At 36.0% G+C, this 26760-nt stretch overlaps 1 protein-coding gene across 1 annotated transcript; it reads left to right on the forward strand.

Moving 5' to 3' along the window:
• Positions 1-4773: 4773 nt before the first annotated feature.
• LOC140154166 (S-adenosyl-L-methionine-dependent tRNA 4-demethylwyosine synthase TYW1-like) lies at positions 4774-26760 on the forward strand. The gene is made up of 17 exons (XM_072176776.1): positions 4774-4860; positions 10601-10782; positions 11714-11812; positions 12463-12564; positions 13649-13843; positions 14658-14757; positions 15738-15856; positions 16021-16179; positions 16591-16720; positions 17692-17744; positions 18151-18269; positions 19035-19144; positions 19533-19710; positions 20698-20833; positions 22560-22670; positions 24508-24675; positions 25333-26760. Exons 2-17 carry the CDS (start codon positions 10645-10647, stop codon positions 25552-25554), a joined length of 2139 nt encoding a protein of 712 aa, XP_072032877.1. The 5' UTR covers positions 4774-4860; positions 10601-10644; the 3' UTR covers positions 25555-26760.

Genomic DNA, 26760 nt, shown 5'->3' on the forward strand with positions numbered 1-26760 from the left:
GGAGTCTGGTCCAAACGCCAAGGGAAAAAGATACATGGGCACTAAATCGGTATGTATGACATGAGGCCTTTACCGTACCTCAAATTTTGCATAAAACTATATGGCATCATTTACATTTTCAGTATAAATTAGGCTTAAATAAATAGCCTACGCATGTGGATCCGGGATGTGCATGGATCTACCAACTGATTTTCAGTTCATAAAATGCACTTTGCAAAAAGTTATGATAACACCTACAAACATGTTATCAATAAATATTATTTATAATCATGATAAATTAAGTTATCAATACAAAGCAAATACGAAAGTGACATGAACCCTGTGTTACAGGTGCACCATTATTTGATCATGGTGATATGGTTTACATACTTGAATCGTACGACGCTATCTTTTCTGATCTTTATATTTTTCGGGCTTAAAACAGAACTTTTTCATTGTCTAAATGGTCATTTCTGCCTTTGAAGAACCTTTTTAGTTCTTTGTAAAATTACTTAAGGTTTTACATACAGGACAGCTAGCCTTCAGCTTAGGTTCTACTTCGAACCTTTTTCTAAGAGCGGTGTACGTGTATAAGATCAAGAGTAACGTTTACGAGTTAAACAAAATATAGGCCCCTAGACATTGATGACACATGCATGAGTCATTGGGTACAAGTCGGTCAGGCCACAGATATTGGCCAAAAATGTCCAAAATGAAGAAAAATTATTGACAAAAACGGGTGAGGGGCTATGCAATAATTATGTGTACCCCCGGGGTGGTGAATTCTTAACTTCTGGTCTGCCAAAGATCGCTTGTCCCCCTTTGGCCGTGCCCAAAAATATTTGCACCCCTTAACGTGCCAAAAAAAAACCCCGTTTGCCCCCCGTTTGACGTGCCAAAAATCTTTGCCCCTTCTCATTTACACACTAAGATTTTGGGGAACACAACTTGAACCTTACATTGTCTTATCATATGACATAACGCGAGCGCAGCGAGTGGAAAATTTTGCATATTTTAACGTGTTCCTAATGTTTTCCTACATCTTTTTAGGGCCTAATGTAGAAATAGTGCCCAAAATATATCTGTGCCGGGCAAAAATCGCTTGACCCCCCTTTCGACCTGCCAAAATATGCTTTCCCCCCTTTTTACCTGCCAACAAATTATTTGCCCCTCACCACCCGGAGGTACAATTATTGCACCACCCCTCAGGGCCGAATTTACCTTTTTTTTACCGAAATAGGGGGTCGCAATTTTATTGACGCCGACGAGAAAATGATAGCCCCCTTAAAGCCATAGGCCCTAGGCCGAGCTACAATCATAAGTCTAACAAAACTTACAAAATAATTCGTTTGGCGTTCGCCTACCGTAGGTCTACCTCCTCAATTTCTGGGATCAGTCCATATTTTTTTTTTCATGTTTCAATTTTCATATTAAATTTTAAGTTTTGAATAGTTTAGTAAAATATGAATGCAGTTTTCTGCCCTGAGTGTTTTGGTACAACCCCTCAAAATCTTAAATAAAAAAAAGTGCCTCACCGTTTACCTGGCAGATGATGAAAGCTGCTCAGCGTGTCAATTTTACGTGAAAACTCAATTTAGCCACACCAAAACAATAAAAACAAAACAAAACACCCGGCCCCGCCTCCTCATTTTTTCATGGTGGGGACGTGAAATAAATCATTTTGGCCTAGAAATGAAACTGTAATTTTTCCAAACCTGCTATTTCCAAACCTGCTATTTGCATATTATGTAGGCCTAATCCATTAGCCTAATGGACTTTTAGCTCATAGTGCCGGGGTTTTAGTGTTAGCAGAGAAGATGAGAAAAGAGGAGGTCGCTCGAACATATAATCCGATTACCCACAGTTAACCTCCATTCACTTTTCTTTGTTTGGGGTACTTAAAAGACCACTTGAAACTTCCTTTGTGGTAATCTGTTCATCCGACACACGCTCGACTGATTCGGTAGTTCTCTTAGTGGAGAAAATATTCCACACACGGAAGTACATCGTTAAATTCGCAATTTCGCAGTCAAATCATGCTTTTTTTCTCTAAAAATAATAATAATAACTGCAGGGTGACCATGATTTTTAAACGAGTGAAAAAGCATTATATATATTGCAACTCCCATTAAAAAAATCTAAAATTTTGTTAAGTTATGGAAAGTCAAGCACAATTAATTTTCCAATAAAATTAATATAAGGTCAAAGGAAAAGAAATTTAAATGATAACCATTTGAATATTTGCGGCAGTTTACGGAAACTTAAAACTAGTGTAATCAGTAATTCAAACTCGTGCCAGTTTCTTCATATAGGGGAGAGCGGGGAGTGTTCGCCCTATTTTTTTCTGACCAGCCTAGCGATGTCAATTTTAAGGTTAGGGATGACCTGATTAGCCCATGTGAAAGCCCTATGTCTTAGCTATATACGGCCACAATCCCAGAACTATAGGGCTTACAATAACAACAGGATAGAGCAAACAAAAAAGTTTTGCAAAGTGGCGAACTTGCCCCATATTGGGGCAGGTTCGCCCATATGGTGGGGTAAGTTCACCCTAATCCCCCAAAAAGGTTTTTAAAAACATTGCATAACAATAACATTCAATGCAAACATTTAGCAAGGGTATACAGGGCATTCATTCTCTTCTGGGGAGTCACTAAATTTGTTGCAGGGTTGGGTCAGGGTAAAATGTAGGGGTCCAAAGTGAGTTTAAACGTATCATGTTTACAACTTCGGGGAGATTATGGATTAGGAAATAAACGGTGGTATGAGCAATACTGATACCACATAACTTTAAAAAACATGCTTTTCAGTTGTTTTACCTTGTTTAATGGTATAATTATCAATATTTTGCATAATACGCGGATGGGGCAGGTCCGCCCTCCAGTTTGGGGTAAGTCCGCCCGGGGAAGATATAGGGCGAACATGCCCCATCCTCAAAAGGGCGAACGTGCCCCTTGTGCTCATTTTTGTATTTTCTTAAGGGCTGGGGTATGAACGTTTGGACAGTATTTATTTTGGGACATTAGAGCACATCAGACATATCGAATTGCATTCTGAATATGAAGAATGTCATTCTGATATCAAATAATTTTGATTTTTGAAATTCGCAATTTAATACACATTTTATGGCAAATCATTAAAATTGATATTTTTGATATTTAACAGTACTTGAAGTAAACTTTATAAATCTGATGATTTATACTTAAAGTATGTATGGTGGGATGAAAAGCCGACGATCAATTGAAAATTTTGACCTTTCGTATTGAAGACATGGATTTTTTTTCCCAAAACACAAACAAAAATTAGGTCTTTTGGGGAAAAATCCATATCTTCAATATGAAAGGTCAAAATTTTCAATTGACCGTCGGCTTTTCCTCCCTGCTACATACACTTTAAGAATATATCATTAGATTTATATAATTTACTTCGAGGACTGTTATATATCAAAAATTTGAAAAATATCAAATTTTTATAATTTGTCTTAAAATTTGTATTATATTGTGATTTTAAAAAATGAAAATTATTTGATATCAGAAAGACATGCTTCGTATTCAGAATGCAATTCGATAGGTCTGAGGTGCTCTCATGTCCCACAAAAAATACTGTCGAAACGCAATAAACGCTCATTTTGGATCCCTTAAGGGTAATGCAAAATACAAATCGAATAAGGAGTTTATAACTGCATTTAATCTTTGACAAATCCCATATGTTCCCAATACAGATTTCCATTAAAACCATCTGTATTTATGTATCAATGATAATACAACATTATTAATGCAAAAAAAGTTACGTTTTGGTGTAAATTTTTTGTTTTGGCTGCAGTTCGATGAATACGTCCCTATATATCACGTAGCTAATATGAGAAGTTTATAATGACCTTTGTCACCTAATTTTGCCATCACCAAATTCCCCGATAGCCGTAGTGCTGAGAAACAAGGGGTGGGCGAACCTACCCCTAGGGCGAACACTCCCCGCTCTCCCCTACTCCCGTGTGTCCAACGTGTCCAAAAATGCTATTTGGTTCCAAAATGAGGGTCTTTTTCACAGGGATCTCGGGTCAAACTTAGCAGCCGGTCATGCCAAACAATACAGAAATTATATTTCGCGGTCAACTGACGTAACAAATTGATATCCAGGCATGCGCCGTTTAGAGCTAGACAGTCGTGACTCGCAAAGCCACTTATCGTATTAGTTGATCAATCGGATTAGATCATTGTTTCCATCAATAGGCGGATGCACACATTATTTATTTGATGTGAGCAGCGAGCGACTCCTCTTTTATCATCTTCTCTGGTGTTAGCTATAAATCATCTTTCAAACAGCAATCCTCTTAATATCCAAACAACAATTGAGCTACAGCACCATTGGTGCGCAGAGTTGGTACTGTTGACTTGTGATGAAAGTTTTTAGCAGGCCTACATTTTACTGAAATCAGGGAAGTGTAAACCTCACTTCCTTGCTGAAATACAGTAAACTACATTCATATCCTCATTCAATTTTTACTCCCTGCTGCACTGTTGATTAAATGAAATGAAAAAAGTTTCCTATCTTCTAAAAACACCGGCAAGCCTGAATGACCTATGACCTGTAATTTGACCTTCCTAAATTTTATTCAATTTGCTAAGTCAATAATATATACATCAAATTAAACAAAAACATATTGTTTTTCATTCTGTTAAATTTGCATTTAAATTATAAAAGTATTACAAAAAATACAAAAAATTTATTACAGCCGTAAATAATGATTAATTGATGATTGTTAACATATTTACTGAAAATAATGTTAGTGAATGTTCAATTAAAAATACGAAGCTTAACAAAATGTCGGCGCCCATGATGTCGAAACAGCTACTGCATCAGCTCTAAACTGAAGGATAAGCCGCTAGCCGTAAAGTATAATTAAATATCATCTAATTAAATATAATCTAGGCGAATGAAGGAATGCTGGACGGTTCGGATCCTTTCAATTTCGGACCCGTGCACTTTCGCCCCCTTTCTATTTCGCACCCGTGCACTTTCGCCCCCTTTTTATACCGCGGGTATTGTCAGAGAGTTGATATTCTTGAGAGGGCACTCTATTCACGTAGTTTCTTTTCCAACGCTAAAAGATCACGAATTTTGGTGGTTTGCAAATTAAAAGTGTCCGCACTATCGATTGATTACGTAACTGTTATGAATAATTTATTAGGTTTTTCAATGCAATCGCCTCGACCCATTAATACATATTATCTGTATTATCAAAGTACTTGGAATAGCAATCCGGTGAGTTCACTGAACTACGCCTTAATACTGATGGAGTTTTAATGGCGTTTAATGGCGCTAATCCTCTCCATACACAGATGAACAAATACAATAGATGAAGGTCAACACGTATGACCTCCTATGTGACATGTTTATATGTGATGTACAAAAACCTGAATATCATAAGGCCGTATAAAATTAATGTTTTGGTTCTCGTCCAGAGGATTTTCATGAATTGATGAGGGAGGGAGGTGTTTTTTTTTTTTTTTTTTTTTTCAATCCTAAAATTAGCATTGTCAGTAGTTTTCGGTCTTCTCCAACAGTGCTCGAGGAAACGATGAGGCCCCTTTTTTTTTTTTTTTTTTTTTTTTTTTTTTGGATAAACCCCTAGAGTACCACAAAAAGACTTGGAAGTGATGCTTGTTCTCTTATAAACTTATTTATATGTATGAAGATTTCATAAATCATTCCAAAGTCTAAAAAAATTGAAAAATGTAAAAAAAAAAAAATCTGACAAATCCCAGAAATTGAGGAGGGAGGGGCGAGAACCAAAATATTAATTTTACACGGCCTGTAAAAGATCAGTATTCGTTTGTGCATATGAACTGCACATTTACGTTGCTAGATATTACTCATTATTATAATGACAAATATTGGTATTATGACAATACGGCATATATACATTGTATATAAAACGACTATAGATCCTACTATCATGGCGTCAGGTCAATGTTCATCATACCCCGTATGTTTCTTAAAATTCATTCATCATATTTGAGACAAATTGCTGTGCCAATTTTATTGGTGCACAAGTAGATCCGTGTTTTTATTAATTTTCATTTCCTTTTAATGAAAGAATTAAGGTTTTCCACTGCACGGGGCCACAAGGGTGATACTAATTTTAATGCTATATTTTCAAAACGAATACGTGCTCCCGGTTGGCTCTATAGCGATTTCACAGAAAAGGTATTTCTAGTGCAATGCAGCGTCGGACTCTAGCTGAGAGCGTAGCCTAAGTCATTCCGGACTCCAAAAGGGCTCTCCATACACAAATGAACAAACACAAAGGAGGTAGTCTCCTCCGTGACCAGCTTGATTTCGATGGAGCGGAACCAAATTGGCTGCGGAGGAGACGGTTCATTTTTCCATGCAAATTTTCAGTGTCAGCCGCCTGGTATTGTGCTGCTGTCATGCTGTTGATTGATGCACGATCGATTACTTGAACTCCCGGCGATGCGGCGTAGTATGTTTATAGTACTGGGCCGTCGGGCATGCACTTATTAAGTCATGATAAGCCCGGGAAGGAAGGAAAGAAAGGATATTTTAAAACAAAATAGAGGAACGATTTTTTTGGCTATCTTTTAGAATACCGGTACCCTACCATTTTTTACATTCACAGTGTATGTGTATGGGTCGTTCATATAAGACCCCTATTGAAAATCTACAGTGGTAGGGTATTCTAAAAGAATTCCATTTTTTTTCTCAGAATATATTACAGGCCAGATATTTTAGCAGCAGGCTTACCCAAAATAATGAAATAATTAGAATTCAATGATAAAAATAGTAATAATAATAAATAGTAATATTAATAAATTATATAAATTATATTATATCCCTCATTAATATATTCTCGTTCATTAATTGGTTAAACGAGTATCATGTGACCCAAAATAGTTTTGCTATTTTGCAAACTTGTTAAAAAGCCGATTGAGGAGGAACGGGTACTATTCAAGTACTATCTCCGGGAAATAGTTTTACTATCTCCTCTGAGCGCGTCCCGGAGCGTATGACCTCATAACCGCGTCGCAGTTCCTAGTCGTCAGTGCAACTCGCCACATACACGGGATATCAGTACCGGTTCCGGGGTATTAATGTGTAGCAATTCGTTTTGTCTTGCGAAGCACACAAGCAGCACAGAAGTGCAGCTAAAATACGGCGGTTTAATGGCATCAATCTGAGTTACATCAGGATCAATATCTTATATTGATGGTGAAATAACAAAGAACATGGTTACTCGTTTCACGGCGGTATTGTAGAGGTTACAACAGCTTAGAACGTTTTCACGGTAAGCTTTAGTCACTCAACTGTGTGCGTGCTTTGTGCATTCAATCAAAACAAAGCAAGGCCAGCGTAGCCTTGACTGGGCCTAGGCCTAGCCTACATTTATGCCTAGGCATATGCCTTGTGTTTAATGAACAAAGAATATATTAATGAAGGATATAAAACAAATATTCACTGCTCTAAATTCGGGATCTGGTGGAATCTATATTGGTCCCCTCGGTGAACTGGAGACCGTGAGCCTACTATTTTCCCTCGACCTGGCGGTCTCGGGAAAATAGTAGGCTCACGGTCTCCAGTTCACCGAGGGGACCAATATAGATTCCACCAGATCCCTCATGAGCAGTAAATATTTGTATAATATGTATAAAAACGGGGGAAATTTGTTCCAACTGACGACCAAAGGATGGATTCAAAAGGATACAAGTGTCAACAAGCAATGGATAAAATTAAAAACAATGAAAGTATGACACAAAATCCAATGGGGGAGTAACACAAAACATAATATAAACAAAGTTAATTTAATAATAATAATAATAATATAAACAAAGTTAATTTAAAAATATAATATGATGATAATAATAATATGTGATGCGATCAAGCAAAATCAGTCGAACTCGGAAATATTGATTTTGAGATATAGCCATACAAAAGAAATATTTCCTTTTGTTTCCTTTTGTTTTGGAAACTCTTTAATTGCTCATATCTTTGGAACTGGCTATTCAATTTCAATGGGGTTTTCTGCAAAATCCAGATTTGTCAATGTTTTTTACTATACATAAGAAACTGAATTTTTTTTAAATACTTCCGAGTTCCGACTGATTTTGCTTGATCGCATCACATATGATAATAATAATAATAATAACAATGATAATAAGGGGCTGTGCAATAATTATTCCCCCAGGGGGTTAATTTCCGAACGGCCCGCCAAAATTGCTTGACCCCCCTTCTCGGCCTGCCAAGAATCGCTTGCCCCCCCTCCTCGGCCCGCCAAAAAATCTTTGCCCCCCCCCCCCCTTACACACGCCAAATGTTTGGGATCCCAATTTTCAAACCTTCAAACCTGTTTTCCTAAGCATTTTTAGAGCGTTTTATTTAAAAGGCGCCACATGAATGTGTGCCAAAAATCACTTGCCCCCCCCCCTCTCGGCTGGCCAAAAATTGCTTGCCTCCCCCCTTTCGGCTCGTCAAAAATTTCTTGGCCCCCAATTTTACCCTCCCCCAGGGCTCATAATTATTGCACAGCCCCTAATAATAACAATGATGATAATAATAATAACAGTAATATCAATAATAGTTATAATAATAAACTGAATATAGCGTTTCTGTGTTTAGTTGCAATTCATAATATATATTTGTAGCTAAGTTCCAAAATAAATACTTTAATGTGTAAGTGTAAGAAAGAAAGAAGAAAGAAAAACAAAGAAAGAAAGAAGAAGAAAGAAAGATAAAAAAGGAAAAAAAAAGAAAAAGAAAAAAAACCTAAATACAAAGAAATTAAGATGAACTGAACAAATCTAATTGATAGAAATAAATTATTATGCGCAGCAACATCCAAAAACAAGACATGTTTCAAAAGACAAAGCAGCTTTCTTGATGAAAAGGAGAAAAAAAATGGCACTATAAAAAAATAAATAAAGAAAGTCATCCCTTTACACGATCTTCTTTATTAATATCTAAGAAATAGATGCTATTACATTATTGACATCTTCGAGTTCAAACATCCTGTCTTAAAATTGTCGGCATAAAGTATTTAGCGGATTAGGATACCGCGTAAGATATGCCGTGGTGTTAATGAAGCATCGTCATAATGAGTCCGATCGATCGTGCATCATCAATCAACAGCAGCACATTACCCGCGGTTTAAAAAGGGGGGCGAAAGTGCACGGATGCGAAATTGAAAGGGGGCGAAAGTGCACGGGTCCGAAATTGAAAGGGTGCGAACCGTCCTGTTTCCATCTAGGCTAGTCAGGTTTCATAGTATAGATACCGTATACCGTATACGTAGCTTTTTTTTCATATGGGTGGAATCACTGGGCCGTATACAATGGTATAGGAGATTTAGTTTAAGAAGTATTATCTTTAGCGATTATTAGTCCTGCCAGCGCCAGCAAGACTTCAGTCTTTATCATAAACATAATGACATCTATCATGGACCTGAATAATCAGTAATCAGATAATGTCATAATGTTAAATACAGATTACTGAGTTACAGTTACTGGAACTAAGTTAGCGATTTGCGGTTTTCGCCCTCATCTCATGCTCATGGCCCTAAGTTAGTGCCGTACTATTACGCTGACTTTCGTATTCGCAGAGGAGGACAATTTCGACCTCCTCATTTGTTTACAAACAGGAAGACAAAAGGCCTGTCAAAACTGTTCCGCTTGTCCAAGTATTAGTCAAGTATCAAAAGGATGGTCCACAATTGACAATAGAGTGATTCACGCAACATGAATAGGGGATTAAAAAACTGTGAAGTAGGACCATGTGCTTCTGTTGTCCAATTTGGCATCAATATTTCGAATGGAAACAGTTCAGACCCAGAACACGATCATGTCAGAAATTAATATTTTTTACCCTCAGCTTCCGCAGGGCTCATAATTGTTGTACAGCCCCTTAATAATTTCCTGTTTGTCATAATATTGATACGGTACGGTACATTAATACATTAGCTCGAGATCTCTATCTAAAATACAGGTTTACATGATTTACTATCTTACATTATCTTGCTGTATTTTAGCTAGAGCGCCATAGGTAGAAAATCCAGGTTTTTTCTGAACAATACAAATACATAAATCGTAATCTTTTCATGACTTTAGTGACGCGACTTCGATGGCCATCATTTCAATTCACCATGTCCATTGAAGTGTGAGAGAATTGAATAGATGCGTGTTCGTCACAACAGAAATTAACACTAATAAAAATGACTAAATTAGCATCTCAAGAATGCGCTACCAATCTTTAGAAATAAGAAAACCTGCTTTTAGACGGGATGAGCTCGTGTCTGGATTACATCCTCATTTGTCTTCTTACACATCATGATCACGACGGGCGATCGCATCAAAAATGTTGCTAAAATTGCACTTCAACAAAATTTCAGACTGTTCAAAATTGACCAAATTTTACTCAAAAGATACAGTTGACTCATCAAAATAACTTTCATCCAAATTTTAACATTTTAACAGAATAAATAACGTCCGAAAAACGATAGCAACATACTCTAGCATCGAATGCGTAACTATCGTGTGCAAATTTGTATCTTTAAAAGCATGTACATGTATATATGAAGTTGTGAAATAATGGAATCATTTTCATTTTTCAGATATTGCTTGATTTGCAGTACTAGCCTTCAATAAATCTGTGACAATGGTGTTGACGTGGGGACTAGAGATGCTTTCAAGCATCTTACAATACTTACCATGCTGGCATAGCATGATTCTAATAGCAGTCACATTCACCTTCATGTTTATATTAGCCCGCATCAATAACAGACAGGAGAAGCAGGTTAGTTACTACCGCTACTTTTTTTTAGAACTACTCTAATGATACTTGGCCAGAAAATGATATAGGATATGATTTTAATTAGTTTAACATGTCGGACAAAGCAAACTGATCAAACTTGTTGTGCTTTAAAAAGTCAATCTGAAATTCTCAGTTTTGTTGTATTTATTGTTTTTTAACTATATACTTTATAACTTATAAAGTTAGCAAGCTAAAATTTAATTAAATTGCTCATAAATATAGTACTATTGTTATAGTTAATAGTCAGTCAGAATGTGTATTACTTACGCAAAGTAGTGTACTAAAACCTCTACACTACAGTCTGACATTTTTGCCAATATTTCTATTATTCAAATTTTTTGTACAGTACATGTATTATGTACATTTTTTGAACAGTATGAAACATGAAAGTGAATAGTTTTCATACGATATTATCTTTGCAAAAATATGAAAAATACAATATAACATATCTTATGATCAGCCCTCGAATTAAGGATCTGAAGGGGCACAGCAACTTTTTTAGGGCAAGTTGAAAATTGCCTTGGATTTTCACTAAAAAGGCAAGGCAGCACGGCAGTTTGTAATATTTCAAGAGGGCATCATGGTAACTGTTGAAAATTTGAGATGGGCACCAAGGCAATTTCTCAAAAGTGAAGAAAACACTCACAAACAGTCTGATAGATGATTTTATAATGAAGGGGCAGGGCTGGGGCACCGATGGCAACTTCATTAGAGGGCACGGCAAGTGACTGCCTTGGATAAAGGACATATTTTGAGGGCATTACGGCAGTGGGGATGGGCATCCACGGCAAAATGCCATGGGTGCCGTGGGTTAGTTCGAGGGCTGCTTATGATCATATGATGTTTCTCTTAGCATAAGTAAATTAGTCAATTGTGATTTGCTGATAAAGTTGTTTGTTTTTGTATTGCTAAGAGTACTGCCAAGAAAGACAGACAGGAAGGAACAAAACAAAGCTCCAAGGCAGATCTGCATCTTCATATTTGGTACGGCACTCAAACAGGCACAGCAAAGGTAATTCAAACTTGGAAGCTAATTCCATGACATACCGTATTTCCTCGAATAGTCACCCCCAGGGGTGTTGCATTTTCCAAAAAGGTGGCGTTTATTAGAGGTCATTTTCAGAATGATAATTCCCGTTAGAAAATCATTAGGAAAGCTTAAAACTCGCACTGAAATGACGAACTATGAACTTAGGTTAGGAGGATGACTTCCGGTTCACTTCCGGGTTTACGACCAGATTTTCGCCAATTACCGATGCCATTAGCGACCATGTGTGCACCTTGATAAGCTTACTACAGAAGACAGCATGGAAAAATCATCATTTTTTAAACATCTTGGTTGAAAAAAGTGCTGGGGGTGACTATTCTAGGAAATACGGTACATGTGCAATAGATGGTTTACTCATAATTCTATTTTAAGAATTTGGGTTCAAAAATTAAATATTTTCCCCACAAATCAAGATTAACTTAAAATCCCTATCATCTGAGTAGAATATTGACTGATCAAATTTATCTGATCAATACTAACTGGAAATACATTCTAGGTAAAACTTCAAATGCAGTGTTGTAATGTTCAAATTTCACATATTCCAGGGAAGTTTTAAAGTCACAGAACATTTGAGGATTAACTAGGTTTTTCATATTTTCTCCTACTGTGTGTAGCAATTTGCAGAGATTCTGTCAGAGGATGCACAGACCCATAGAATTGCAGCGGAGATACATGACCTCAAAGACTTTGATCCAGAGAACCATATCCTAACTGAGGTAACTTAATTACTATTCATACTGAGTATAGACCACTTAACATCATTGTTTATCAACAAAGTGAGGGACTGGTCTATCGATATGTTTGAACGAACTGCTACAGTGTTCAATCGTTTTCTTATACTATGTGAAATGTGGTGGACGATTTAAAATGCACATGCCCAGAGCAAACTATGATGTGTACACACACTGCAGGGCAAAGAACAATGGAAATTGCCATAATTTGCGTGCATACGTCACATGTCAAGTGGTCTAAAGTCTGTATCGTTTAATTCTGATTGCTTTTTAATTCACTTTCTTATATTCATTGTTATATATACAGGTCCATTTCACAAAATGTTATGATAAGGCATGAGTTATTATGATGTATTTTATAAGGATGGTTACTAATTAATTTGCTTTGTAAGTATTGGAAATTTAGAATGGGTACTCAATGCAAACTTAGAATGAGTAAAAACATGTAGTTGGTTACTTACTATATGATGTGTAAAAGCTTTATGAAACATGTACACTACATACATGTAATTTTTTGAGTGGATGTACGCTTTGATAAACTTTTACTGCCCCTTTTAAAGTTCATTGTGACCTGTTTCAGTTTCACTCTTTAAGGTGGTACTACACCCCTTGATAAATTTGTGACTATTTTTGCATTTTTCTCAAAAAATAAAAACACACTGGTAACAAAAGTTATGTATATTATTGGGGCAAGGAATCCAGTTACTACACTGGAATTTCAGTGAATCAAGACAAGCGGTATGTTATTTATGATAAGAAAAGAGGTACCGCTAGAATGTACCTCATTTCTTCACATATAAAATGAACCACTTGTCTTGAATCACTGAAATTTCAGTGAAGTAATTGGATTCGTTCCGCTATAATATACTTAACTTTTGTTACCAGTGTGTAGTTATTTTTTGAGAAAAATGCAAAATTAGTCACAAAATTTATTGGGGTGTATTACCACCTTAACAAGGATGACTGCTGCTTCAGTGTTACAAAAGTGCAACAAATAATCATTATTATCAAAGTAAAAAAATGCAAACATTTTGTAAATTAAATAAATGCAAAATACTTTTTTTTCCAGGCAAATACAAACAACATCCTTGTCTTCATTGTCTCTACATACATTGAGGGGCAACCCCCAGAGAATGCCAGATGGTTTCATCAGTGGCTACAGGAGAGTGTGGATGACTTCAGGGTGCCCAAGACACTACTAAAGGGTGTTCGATTTACTGTGTTTGGACTGGGAAACTCTCTGTATCATGAACACTATAATGAGGTGATGAGATATTTGGTGCAACATTATGAACAGTTTTTAGCGCAGAACATGATGGAGATGTAATTGTTAAATGTTCTGTTCATTATTTTTTTCACAATAATTATAATTTGAATTACACCTGATTAGATTGTTTCTAGTATTGGGGATTGAATAAGACATTGATATTTTCCTGTAGTAAACTTAGATATATCTTAAAACAGATCATTACAAAAGACAAATCAACAGAAGACACAGCATTTGTGATGAGAGTTGTACAGCATTTTGCTTTATATGTAGACTGGGCACATCATGACAGGTCATAATTTTTGTAAATTGTTTGGTAATTTAAAACTAGAATTACGCGGTTCGTAATTAAGGTGGCCCCCACACATAGGTGTTTGTAAATACAAATATGCAATATGCAAATTTGAGGTTGATCGTTTATTGCGTTTAAGTTGCGTTTAAGCTGTAGAAGAACTGGTACACGTTAGATATTATGCATGTGTACATATTTGAAAATCCTCAAAGAAAGATAGTGCCGCTTTAAAAAGATGTGTTTACAAGAGACATAGAATTGTAAGTGGAACACATTGACTGGCCTAAGCAAAGTTTGATAGCAAGAAAACATCAACCGATGTGCGGACTGTATCATCAGAAGTTTATTTCACAAAAGATGGTTTACAATTGATATGTAGTGCAAGCAGTTGTAATGAGTATTTGTCAAAATCTTGGTGAAATAAATCCAGGTTTTCCCTCACTCTTTATTAACATGTTCCAGTTCTCTGTATTATCTGAATATTACATTACCATTTTGCATCTATTATCTATGTTATAGGTCAGTAGAAATATAGAGGATTGGTTATCAGCATTAAGTGCTACATCAATCTTGCCTAGAGGGGAAGGCAATGAAAATGTAGCTGATAGCAAAAATGGAGGTAGGTTCTACTGGTGTGTTGTATTCAGAATATCAGTGTACTTTTGCAATCAAATAATAAATTTTGGGATTTATAGTGCATGATGCCAACCCATAGGCCTCTGCACACTTTACAGATTTTTGCTGACTACTGTGGCCCAAAATATACCTTTATAATCCATCAAACAACCAGCAGGGAAGCAGGCTAAGCAGCTTAATATAGGCACAGTCTCCTAAACCATTTTTCACCCTGATGTGGCAGTGACGTCAGTGCGCATTTCATGGCGCAGTCTCAAAGCGTTCGCTCAAAGCGCTGGTGTACACATGCACATGTTCAAAGACGCCGCGTAGATGGGCGAGCGAAACTGCTACTTCAAGGCGTTGACGTCACTGCCACAGGGTGAAAAACACTTTAGTCTACCCCCTTAACCATCACAACCAGGATCAGCCCTGAGTAATGTTTGGGTATAAACAGAGACAATTGGGCAGATAGTTTCTTGTCCAGGGGAATTTCAAGATAGCACAATTATATGAACCTTTGGAAATAAATGGAACTGCTGGACATGAGCCATATATTTTATTGACATTGTAGATTCAGTACAAGCAAATATTCAAATTGCCATCATACCCTTATTAACTAAATTGTGGTATTCAATTTCGGACACAAGTTGAATAATTATTTTGATGCTACTGTGAAAATGTTAGGAAGGATGGTACTACAAAAGGTAAGAGTAATTTGCTGCAATGTTCCAAGTAGGGTTTTTTAAACTGATTTTGAAATGGAGGAAGTGAATTGATTCTGAACAAGAGTGGACATTATATTGTCATGGATTCCAAGTTGAAGTTCTGTAAGTAGTGGGGTGGGACTTAAAGAACTGGTAATAAGGCCGAAAAAGAGTATTCAACTTTTGAATTCTGAATTTTGAGAAATATGTCAATATTACTCTCAAGATTATTTCATGCAAGAATTTTAAATAAATGTTTACCTTGAACTTTGTGTAGGTTTGGAAGCAGATTTTGATGCATGGAAAACATCTCTGCTACAAGATACATTGTCAGACACTGGTATGTGTAGGTGTGGAGAAGAGCGGTGTACAGATAAAGTCAGTTGTAAATGTGAGGTAAGCTTAAATCTAGTTTTCAAACTTAATTCTAAAATTACTAACCAGGAAATTTTGCTTGATTGTGTCAAATATGTTGTTTTATGTTCCATTTGATGTAGTTTTATGTTCCATTTGATGTATTTCAACATTAATAATTAATTGAAATACTATGCATGTTACAGCAACAGCCATCTGATCACCAGAATGCGGAGGAGAGCTCCAGTGAAGATGAGTCCCCAGAAGGCGATGATGCAGGTGGGGGTGATGGGGTCATGCAGACTGATGGGGTCATGGATCTAGAAGACTTGGGCAAAGTCATGCATAAAATGAAGGCAGCAAAGGTGAGTATGAAACTAGTGATTCTCTTTTAAGTTATTGGGATTTGTTAAGATATAAGTAAGGATTTCAAACCCCATTGCGATATCATCATAGGTGAAACACTCATTTGTAGAAAACACAAGTCTGAGATGCGATTGACAGCCTATTCTGTCCTATGGTACTACACATGAAAAAGCAATGTCTTGCACCACTTTTTGTCAAGTTTTATTGGCAAATGATTTTAAATGATTCATCTTGCAGCATAATTCTGATGTGCTTTCATATGAACTCAAGGTACAAAACCAAATAGTTATCAGTTTGAGAATGTGATTTTCCTTTTAGCCCATTCCTAAAAGGAACATTAAATACTGGTAATCAAAATGGTTATTTTCCCTTTAACTTGTCATAACTATTGTGCTCTTTGTTGCCCACAGCAAAGAAGAGATGAAGAGGAGAATTCTGCTAAGACAAATAATATCAACTCATCAGGTGACAGGGAGAATAATGTGACGGAACCAAGGGAAATGATTACACCATTACTACGTCAGTCACTTACTAAACAGGGTAAGCAACCAGTGGTGTATCGTGGCCACTCCTACCCCGGGGGGCTACAGAAAATGTAAATTTTGCCGCCCCCTGCAGCAACAGCCTAAAAAGGTTGACCCAGTTATTTTTCCAGCCAGGATGGTGCTCAAGAATCTAAAAAGTGGGGGGAGGGGTGACAAAATTTTTTTCTCAAATTTTTTTTAATATTAAAGAATTATATGTGATACACCACCCCTTAACCCCAACCGCCTCGAGCGGTTGCCCTGCTGGCGCTCAAAAAGGTATAGTTACATTAGTTTTCAATAATTTTCCGCCCTTTTTTTCTTTAATAATTCTTCTTGCAGTCCCTTCTGCCCTGCCCTTTCTTCTTTAATAATTCTTTTTGCCTCCCCCCTTCATCTTCCGCCGCCCCTTCTTTTTTGTCGCCCCTGCTTTTACCCCAGGGGCTCGCACCCACAAGCCACCCCCAAAGTAAGCAAGCAAGTCAAAGTAGATTCAGTAAACAAAATGCTGTGTGAGGATAACCATTGTTCTTGCAGTCATGCTGATCACATTCAGTGGTGCTTTTAAGGGTGCTAATGCCTGTTCAAATCCTGCAGATTGATTGTGCAAACTTGTTGTTCTCTTGGTCAAAAGTATTTACTGCTGAATAAGGTGTACTGTAAGTTGTGGTTGTTGGTCAAATAAATCTTATGTTCATATGTGACACGATCAAGGGAAATGAGTCGGATGTCGCTAATATTGATTTTGAGATATTGGCAAAGAAAGTGTTAAAATTCTTTTGTTTTATATTGTTTTCAGCGATTGATAAATTGACATAACTTCACAAAGAAAAGTCATATCAACACGGGGTCTTCAGTTTTTGAAAGCTCTAAATGTCCTCTTTAGAAACATGTGTAAAACTCATTTTCGACCAGGGCCGACATGTGACTCATTCCCCTTGATCATGTCACATATGCAGAAAATAACAATGTCATTTTTGCCTGTAGGTTACAAATTGGTAGGATCTCACTCAGGAGTCAAATTGTGCAGGTGGACGAAGGTAGGAAATGTTTTTTGTTTTATGTACATGTGATTGATTTCATTAACATTGTTTGTATTCATTAATAACAGATTATTGAATTGCCGTGATATTTAATGAGGATTTTTTGAAGGCCATAAACAAGAACTTCATCTGTGAATTTGAAAATTCCAATAATTTATTGCAAGATTTTTATTTCCAAATTCATGCTTTCCTCATCTGTAAATGATTGGAAAAAAATTTCAAGAAAAACTATGAAATTAAAACCTTTCAAACAAACGTTGTTTTATTATAGTAAACATTCCAAGAATTAAATTAGCAGATTTACATGTTTATTTTTCTGCATGCATATAATTTTTGTGCATACCTTTGAATTCCGATTCAACATCTAGACTATTTGACCTTTGACCCTTTTCTTCTCCTTCAGAGTATGCTGCGTGGTCGAGGAGGTTGTTACAAGCATACATTTTATGGTATAGAGAGTCACAGATGTATGGAGACAACGCCTAGTCTAGCTTGTGCTAATAAGTGTGTCTTCTGTTGGAGGTAAGGCGTCATTTATAGATACATGGTCAAAATCAATTTGCCAGGGTTAGGCAAGATCCCGGGGGAGGTACTCAAGTTTAGTTTGGGTAGGGACGCCTCCGAGATCTGAAAGTAGACACATATTTACAGACCAGTAGCCAGCGGGGTGTTACTCACCCCAAAAATTCCAAAGGCCCAAAAGTCCCCCTTTTTCACATAAAAGTCCCATTTATGCATAAGCAAGCAAAAAAATATAGGTTTTTATGCCTTTTTGGTCCAAAAATGTCCAAATCTGCTCCCCCCAGTCCAAAAAGGTCCAAATTTGGAAAAAAAAGTCCACTTTTTCAAAATCAGCACCCCAAATAAATCCTGGCTACGGGCCTGCATATTTATACCAAAATTGGACCCATTTGTATACTTGAGGCCCAGATTTTTGACCAAATTTAGCACAGCCTTGTGAAATTTTTACAAAATTAAAAAAAAAATTGAAATTTGGACTCCAGTTAGGTGAAAAAGGAGTATTTTTTCCGAAAAATTTGACAAAAAACACCTATTTGTATTACCAAAATTGACCTTAGAGGGGACCATTGTTGTACCAGAGGCTTGAAAATGAGACCCATCCCTGTATGGTCATTTGTACTTAGTACTCCCACCCCGGGCCTAAAACAACTTGAATTGTCAATGTGGTACATGCTTTTTTATTCACTTGGAAAATTTTTTAAATAAAAATGTGTAGAAACATGAGCACATTGTTGATATAATATGTATCATGATAATTTTTTGTAGACATCACACAAATCCAGTAGGGACTGAGTGGAGATGGAAGATGGATGATGCAGAAACCATACTAGCAGGTGCCTTAGAAAATCACTACAAAATGGTGAAACAATTCAAAGGTATGAAATTGAGTCAAATACTCAGGTTATTGTTTGGTTTCATATGTAGACACACAAAAATGGAATTAGTACAGACACAAAATGAGGTATGGACAAGGTTGAATTTGGTAGTGGCAGATTCAAATCGCAAAAACATGCGATTTACAAAATTATCACTAAAAATGTTGGAAAATAGAACCAAACATAAATGCATCAACCCACCCAAAAAATGACTCAATCCTATGTGACGCGAAGGCGTGCGAAAGGACTGAATGTAGCACACAGAGTGCCAATGTACATGTACACAATCAGTACACTCCGTATACTTTTCTAACCACTTTTCTGATTGGCTATAGGAGTGTATGAATGCTGAATCAGTTTGTTTCTACTATTTGTTAATCATGTGCAGGTGTACCAGGTGTTCAACCAGAGAGGCTAGCAGAAGCAAAGAAAGCGCAACACTGTGCCTTATCACTAGTAGGAGAACCTATCATGTATCCAGAAATCAACAAATTAGTCAGATTATTACATCAACAAGAAATATCTACATTCCTTGTTACTAATGCACAGTTCCCTGATGCTATTAGGTATGGTGAAATTAAGAAGTACTATAGTAAATAAACATTTTCGATTTTTGTTTGGCAAAACCAAGTGAATTTTTACTCACTACACATCAGAGGACTTCATCAGGTATGACTGATATGGTCATCTGATCCACTTTCCCGGCAAATAACTTTGAGTGGTCACACCTGTGATGTGTTCCACTTGGTTTTGTCCAAAAAAAAAATCCAAAATGTTTACTAGTATTTGGTGATTCTAGCATCCTCACTTTATTTCAGTATATATCCATGAAAAAAGCTTATTCTCAAAATTTCAGTTGATCAATACTGCGTTTGCGAGTTATGCATGATTATATGTATTACATAGGCTCCATAGGCCACTGTGTTGTAATTTTGTTCTGTTAAGGGTGTACTACACCCCTGGCCAATTTTGTGCCTATTTTTGCATTTTTCTCAAAAATTATATTACATTGGTGACAAGTAAGATATGTATATTATAGGGGCAATGACTACAACTACTGTACTGAAAATTCAGCAACTGAAAGCAAATAGTTATTGATTTATTGATCAAATATTGGTTTTCCTCATTTTTGACTGCAACTCCGCAACTGTTGTCTGTGCTGAAATAAAATTTCCAGTGCAGCAGTTGTAGTCCTTGCCCCTATAATATACTTACCGTACTTGTCACCAATGCGCTATAATTTTTGAGTAAAATGCAAATATAGGCACAAAATATTCCAGGGGTGTAGTACCCCCTTAACAGAATGTTAATACAAATGTGATGATATTTTTGCCAAGAGAATGAATCTGCAAGAAATATTTTGCACACAAACATTACGTAGCCAGTGGTTTCCGAATGCATAACAATTTCAACCTTTCTTATAGGAAAGTGGATGAAGCTGTGGATCATGAAATGCCCCTTTAAAGATCAGCCCAAAATTTCCTGATATTTTGCTTGATAGTGTTTGCATATGTCTGTGTGTTGTAACTTTTAAACTACTTTTGTTGTTGCAGAACTCTAGTTCCAGTTACCCAGTTGTATGTGAGTGTTGATGCTAGCACAAAAGAGAGTCTAAAGAAGATAGACAGACCATTGTTTCGAGATTTCTGGCCCAGATTTCTAGACAGTCTCAAGGCATTATCAGACAAGGTAAGGAGACACGTGTCAACTCTCTGTGGCTTTTGAGAGCAGTGGCATTAGGATTCTTCTCGAGATTTGGGATAATATCAAAAGTGTTGAATACAGTTAGTTAAAGGAAGGTGACCTGATATATTTGGAAAACCAAATTCTTTAAAACTTATGTATAACATAAACTGTTGTCCCTTTCAAGCATTCATGCAAAAAGATCATGTAAATGTTCATTGTAAATGCGACTAATTCTTCATGGAATTACTGACATTCAATACAGCATAAAACTGGTAGTCTACAGTGTTTTTATTAATGATACTCATCATGATCATGTAATAAATTGATATCAAATAAGAGATCATATTTTTCTCATTAACATACTGAAAATAGGAGTTCCAAATCGGTGTATTTCCGAAGATATCGTCAAAAAACTGCTGAATTAGTCAATAATGTGGTATACCATATTTGAGACTCATTCGGCAGTTTTTTGCAGATTTCTTCGGAAATATACCGATTTGGAACACCTAATTTCAATATGTTAATGAGAAAAATATGAGCTTTCACCTGATACCAAAATCTGCATTTTGATAGGGTAAAGTTGGGGATGAGGCTGTCAATCAGGTCACCCACCTTTAACACAAAAATATAATTGTCCAGTGGTCAGGGAAAAACCTGTTTTTGCCAGTTTTTGCTTGGTTTAAACAGGCAAAAAGTGGCAAAAACTTATAGTCCGTCAAATATTACAAAGTAACACATAAAACTCATAATCAGTAATACACATCCTTTAATGAATCATTCAACATATTTTAGTCTCATCAAGTTTTTAAAATTAAAATGTTTTGAATTTGATATGACATTTTAGTTAAGGGCTGGGGTATGAACGTTTGGACAGTATTTATTGTGGGACATGATTAGAGCACATCAGACATATCGAATTGCATGCTGAATATGAAGAATGTCCTGATATCAAATAATTTTCATTTTTTGAAATTCGCAATGTAATACACATTTTATGGCAAATGATTAAAAATTGATATTTTTGATATTTAACAGTACTCGAAGTAAACTTTATAAAGCTGATAATTTATACTTAAAGTGTATGTAGGTGGTATGAAAAGCTGACAATCAATTGAAAATTTTGACCTCTCATATTGAAGATATGAATTTTTTTCCCAAAACACCAAAACAAATTAGGTCTTTTTGGGAAAAAAATCCATATCGTCAATATGAAAGGTCAAAATTTTCAATTGATTGTCAGCTTTTCCTCCCAGCTACATACACTTTAAGAATATATCATTAGATTTATAAAATTTACTTCGAGGACTGTTATAAATCAAGAATGTGAAAAATATCAAATTTTAATAATTTGTCATAAAATTTGTATTATATCGTGAATTTCAAAAAATGAAAATTACTTGATATCAGAAAGACATTCTTCGTATTCAGAATACAATTTGATATGTCTGATGTGCTCTCATGTCCCACAAAAAATACTGTCGAAACGCTCATTCCAGATCCCTTAAGTGCACTAGTAAGTAATGAAAACAAATACCTTTAAGTTACAAAATATTGCCTTATTACACTCAGGAAATTATTTTTGTTACTTTAATAATTTGTTTTGAATGAATAATGGTTTTTGCTATTTTTGCTGGCAAACCCTGCAAATGTTTTTTACTTATGAAGTATGGCTATTAATTTTCAATGACCTTAATGTTTTAACTAGCAATGTCTTTCATATTCCTTACAGGGACAGAGAACTGTGTATAGACTGACTATAGTGAAATCATGGAATAGCGATGAGATTGAAGCATATGCTAAACTAGTTGACTTAGGGAAACCAGACTTGATTGAAATCAAGGTACGTTGATTATGATATAATAGAAATACTTGAAAGTTTGTAAATATTGGTATAATACAGAAAAAGTTATCATTTTATTAAAACTGTCATGGGCAGAATCATGATTTTTAAAGGTTTTGCATGCAGTCTTCTGTCACAACCTTATAATCTTATAATCTGTGTTCTAACCCTAACTCCCTTTCTGCCTTTTGGCAAAGGGAATGGAAGAAAGAAAGAAGATGGACAGAAATGTTGTTTGCTTTGGTCTGGTTAAGATCGACCCCTTGGGTGAGGAGGACAAGACTGGTGATAACAAGTCATGAGTGTGACCATGGCCCATCCAGCATTTTGTGTGCGTATGTAAATTAATGCCTGGAAGATTGCGCCATCAAATCATGTTGGATGCTTCGCCTGCAGTCACTTTATGCTGTACAGTTTTGTATGGTCTAATAGTAGGGATGCCCACTCTCAATACAGTTTCCACTAGAACGATTTTTCATTTACTGTGTGCGTGCACTCACACACGTATTGTCTATGGAGAAACTGATCGATACAAGAAATCCCAGGCCTGTTAAATGGCGTACATACTTGTTTTGATCCAAATGTAGGCCTATATCAGGGTGTTTCAAGAAATTCCTGATTCCACCAGAAAACATTAACCAAACTTTTTCCTGTTTGGTCAGTAAATAGAGAGGACCTTCCTGCATGAAGAGATCAACTTTTTTAATGAAAAATTTAATGAGATGAGAACTACAACAGGTTGAAGTGACACCATTCCGTGCATCATGTGTTCAAACGCAATTATCTCCGAATTTGGAGTGAATCAGACAAGCAAACTTACATACTCAAAAAATTTAACTATTTATGAAGACAAAATGTGTAGGATGTTAAGAAATTTAAGAATGTTTAAGCCTACCATGCCCATCTCAAATCATGCACTTCCCGTGCACTTCTCACTACCATGTCCATTTCATAGGGAGTATAAAAACCGGGGACCATCATGGCTTCCATGCACACACAGTGTATTGCTCAATGTAGTAAAGATAACCTTTGAGTTAGAGCAAATTTCTCAAAATTGGTAGTGATTAATGTTACCAAACTTATGCCATGATGAAATATAATAATTTTTGAAGATAAAATGTGCTGACCTTAAAAGATTGAACAATGTTTAAGACTACCGCTTTTCATTTGAAATAATGCACTTATTGTTCATCTCCTCTATGGAGATATTTTCCATGGCGGCCATCTATGATCATGCTTGAGGTTTCACCAAACAAACCATGGGTTTTGAGGTCTTATATTTTTTGTTGTATGTCAACAAAATCGATTAAATTTTCAGGATGATCTTATTTTCATGTTGTTATAAGCAAATATAATGTTCCAGATAAGATAGTTAATAAATACATTAAGAAAAAGTACCTTAAAGTTGCACTTTCTGTTAGTATTCCTTTTGGACTTTAACTTTTAACATGTTCTAGCAGCCCTATATAAAACCGTGACACTCGAAAGGCCATATCTCTGGAATGAAACGTCCGATTAAGATTATTTAAACGCCAAAATGTTTCTTTCATCAATTCCCATCCAATAAGTTAGGTCTGAATCAATTTAAAAATTTTTAGTGGACATGCCTACTAATAGTGTTTGATGTAAAACAAAATTTGGAGGTAAAACAAAATATGCGGACAAAACGGCTCAAAAGCACTGATTGACCTTTGAACCTTTTTGGCATATCAAACAAAGGTATTATTAACTTAGTTACTGGGCCCTTATGTAAGCATGTAATAGGATTCATGGGTTATCTGTATAGGGAAAATTGCCATTAAGGAGTAGTAATAATAATTTTGATATTTCCTCTCAGGGTGTAACCTACTGTGGTGAATCTAAAGCAAGTACCTTGACTATGGCCAATGTACCATGGCATGAAGAAGTTGTGAGTTTTGTACAGAAGCTGGTTGACTTATTACCAGACTATGAGATTGCCAGTGAGCATGAGCACTCCAATTGTATCCTAGCTGCAAACAAAAAGGTATGATGAGTATGATGGATTTTGCTGACATTTTAAAGGTGTCTTTATTGTAATAATATGAATACTTATTTAAAGTTGTGCGATTACAAATATTGTATGAATTACAATCGGGTATTAATAGCAATGCAGTAAAGAAAAAGGACTTGGTAGACTAATAGGTCAAATTTCTCAAAGCTTGGCTTGTGTGCAGGCTTCCTAAGCCAGTAGACTAGCCCTACCAATGTGGATCCATTTGATTGATTTATCTTTGTATGTGATATATGATGTGAAATTGTAAGCACTGGTATATAGGACTAATTGGGCTTCAGTCTGATGGCTTAAGAAGCCTGACCACTAGCCATGCTTTGAGAAACAGGCCCATAGAGGCCAGGCATGTGACATAGTTAGCTGTAATCATGGCTGAATGGTAAACTCAATACTCTGTTCAATAGAATACTAATATCTTTAACATACACACCAGTTATTCCACAGAAAATATTGTACATGCACCATAGGTTGATCTCAACAGTTTATTGAATAAACTGTATTACGGCCAGGGACACTAGTTCAAATCCTATGGGCCTCTAAAGCAAAGTGCATTCTGTTCTTTCTTGTCACATGAAATGAATCATGACAATTTAGTTAATTTTGTATGTTTGTTTTTTTTGTCTTTTTCAGTTCAAAGTTAATAATGAGTGGCATACATGGATAGACTATCCTCAGTTTCATGCGTTGATGAAAGCGTACGAGTCCAGCGAAGGCAAGAAGACGTTCACTGCAGTAGACTATATGGCAAAGACACCTGATTGGGCAGTGTTTGGTAGCCAAGAACAAGGATTTGATCCAGCAGAGACTAGATTCAGGAGGAAAGGGAAGAACAAAGACATTACTGGTTGCTGAAAATTGTGCAGAGGCAGGAAATTGAGAACACTTCAGATACTGTTCACATGTCATGTGATTAAACCAAACAAGTCAGATGTTGACCATATTTAACTTTCAATTTACACACTTGCAATATATACAATATAGATGCAACATTTGACTGAAACTGGTATCAAATTTGAAGAGTTTCTTCTTGAGAGACAAATATATTGTGAAAAAAAGACATCCTAGTTTGGTCCTACCTCAAACTCAATTTTCTGACATCCCGCTTATTGTCTGATCAATTTGCAATGTACTCACTGTCATGAATTGGATAGGTACAATATCATATACTGATCATCTAAGTGTGATGGTGGGAGTGCATACTGACATACCAGAAATCTGAGACAAATATTCGTCTCAGCAGAAATAGTTCTTGTGTTTGCCCTTTTTTTATGACTTGAGACTTTGAAAAACTTGAACTTGGAAACTCATCCTTGTTTATTTATCACTAAGACCAATTTGGGAAGATTGCAATGGGATGCACTTAATTGTTGCGATAGTCAAGAACAAAATGTTTTATCCATTCAATGCTATATTTAGAAGGGGGAATATGTGAGACTGTCTACAATTATGCACATACATTAGAGTTTATGGGATTTTAAAAAGTTTTACAATACACATAGCCAGTAATCCCATTTTATGGAGTTGTAACATTTGTACATTATTATCTCCTGAATATTGCTATTGCCTGAGACCATATTTGATGCCTTGAACAGTAAATTAATTGGTCAGAATTCATGGTTAAAAACATTGCTAATAGAAATTGGCTATTGATTTTGATGAGACTAAATTGTCTTCATTGTATAGTTTTCTGTTATTTAACACTTTATTGCTATGAGCTCTGCATAATTTGGGAGTTTCATTTTGTTGGACATACTTCTTGATCTTTTGGACATACTTATTGATAAGGGGGCACACAGGATCACTCAAAGTCGGAAATTTTAAACATTATTTTGTATTGTATCTTTAAAAGTAATGATGATAAGTTCATAAAAGTATACATTTTCAGAAAGGAAATGACACAAGGAATCCAACTAGCACAGCATATTTCTGCAAAAATGAGCAGTTTTTGAGAAAAGCACCAAAATTGATTTTCCATGCCAATTTTTTTCAGTCCGCCATAACAACTTACCCAAAATATCAAAATGGATGAAAATTGCATATTTGTGTTCTAAAGACACA

The sequence above is a fragment of the Amphiura filiformis genome, chromosome 1 (genome assembly GCF_039555335.1).
Source record: "Amphiura filiformis chromosome 1, Afil_fr2py, whole genome shotgun sequence".
Taxonomy (NCBI): Eukaryota; Metazoa; Echinodermata; class Ophiuroidea; order Amphilepidida; family Amphiuridae; genus Amphiura; species Amphiura filiformis.

Bases quoted from the DNA above. Each gene is read 5' to 3' on its own strand.
- LOC140154166 (XM_072176776.1), top strand. From the start codon at position 10,645: ATGGTGTTGACGTGGGGACTAGAGATGCTTTCAAGCATCTTACAATAC. The intron at 13,844-14,657 runs GTGATGAGATAT...TCTATGTTATAG, and splicing joins ATCATGAACACTATAATGAG to GTCAGTAGAAATATAGAGGA. The intron at 18,270-19,034 runs GTAAGGCGTCAT...AATTTTTTGTAG, and splicing joins AAGTGTGTCTTCTGTTGGAG to ACATCACACAAATCCAGTAG.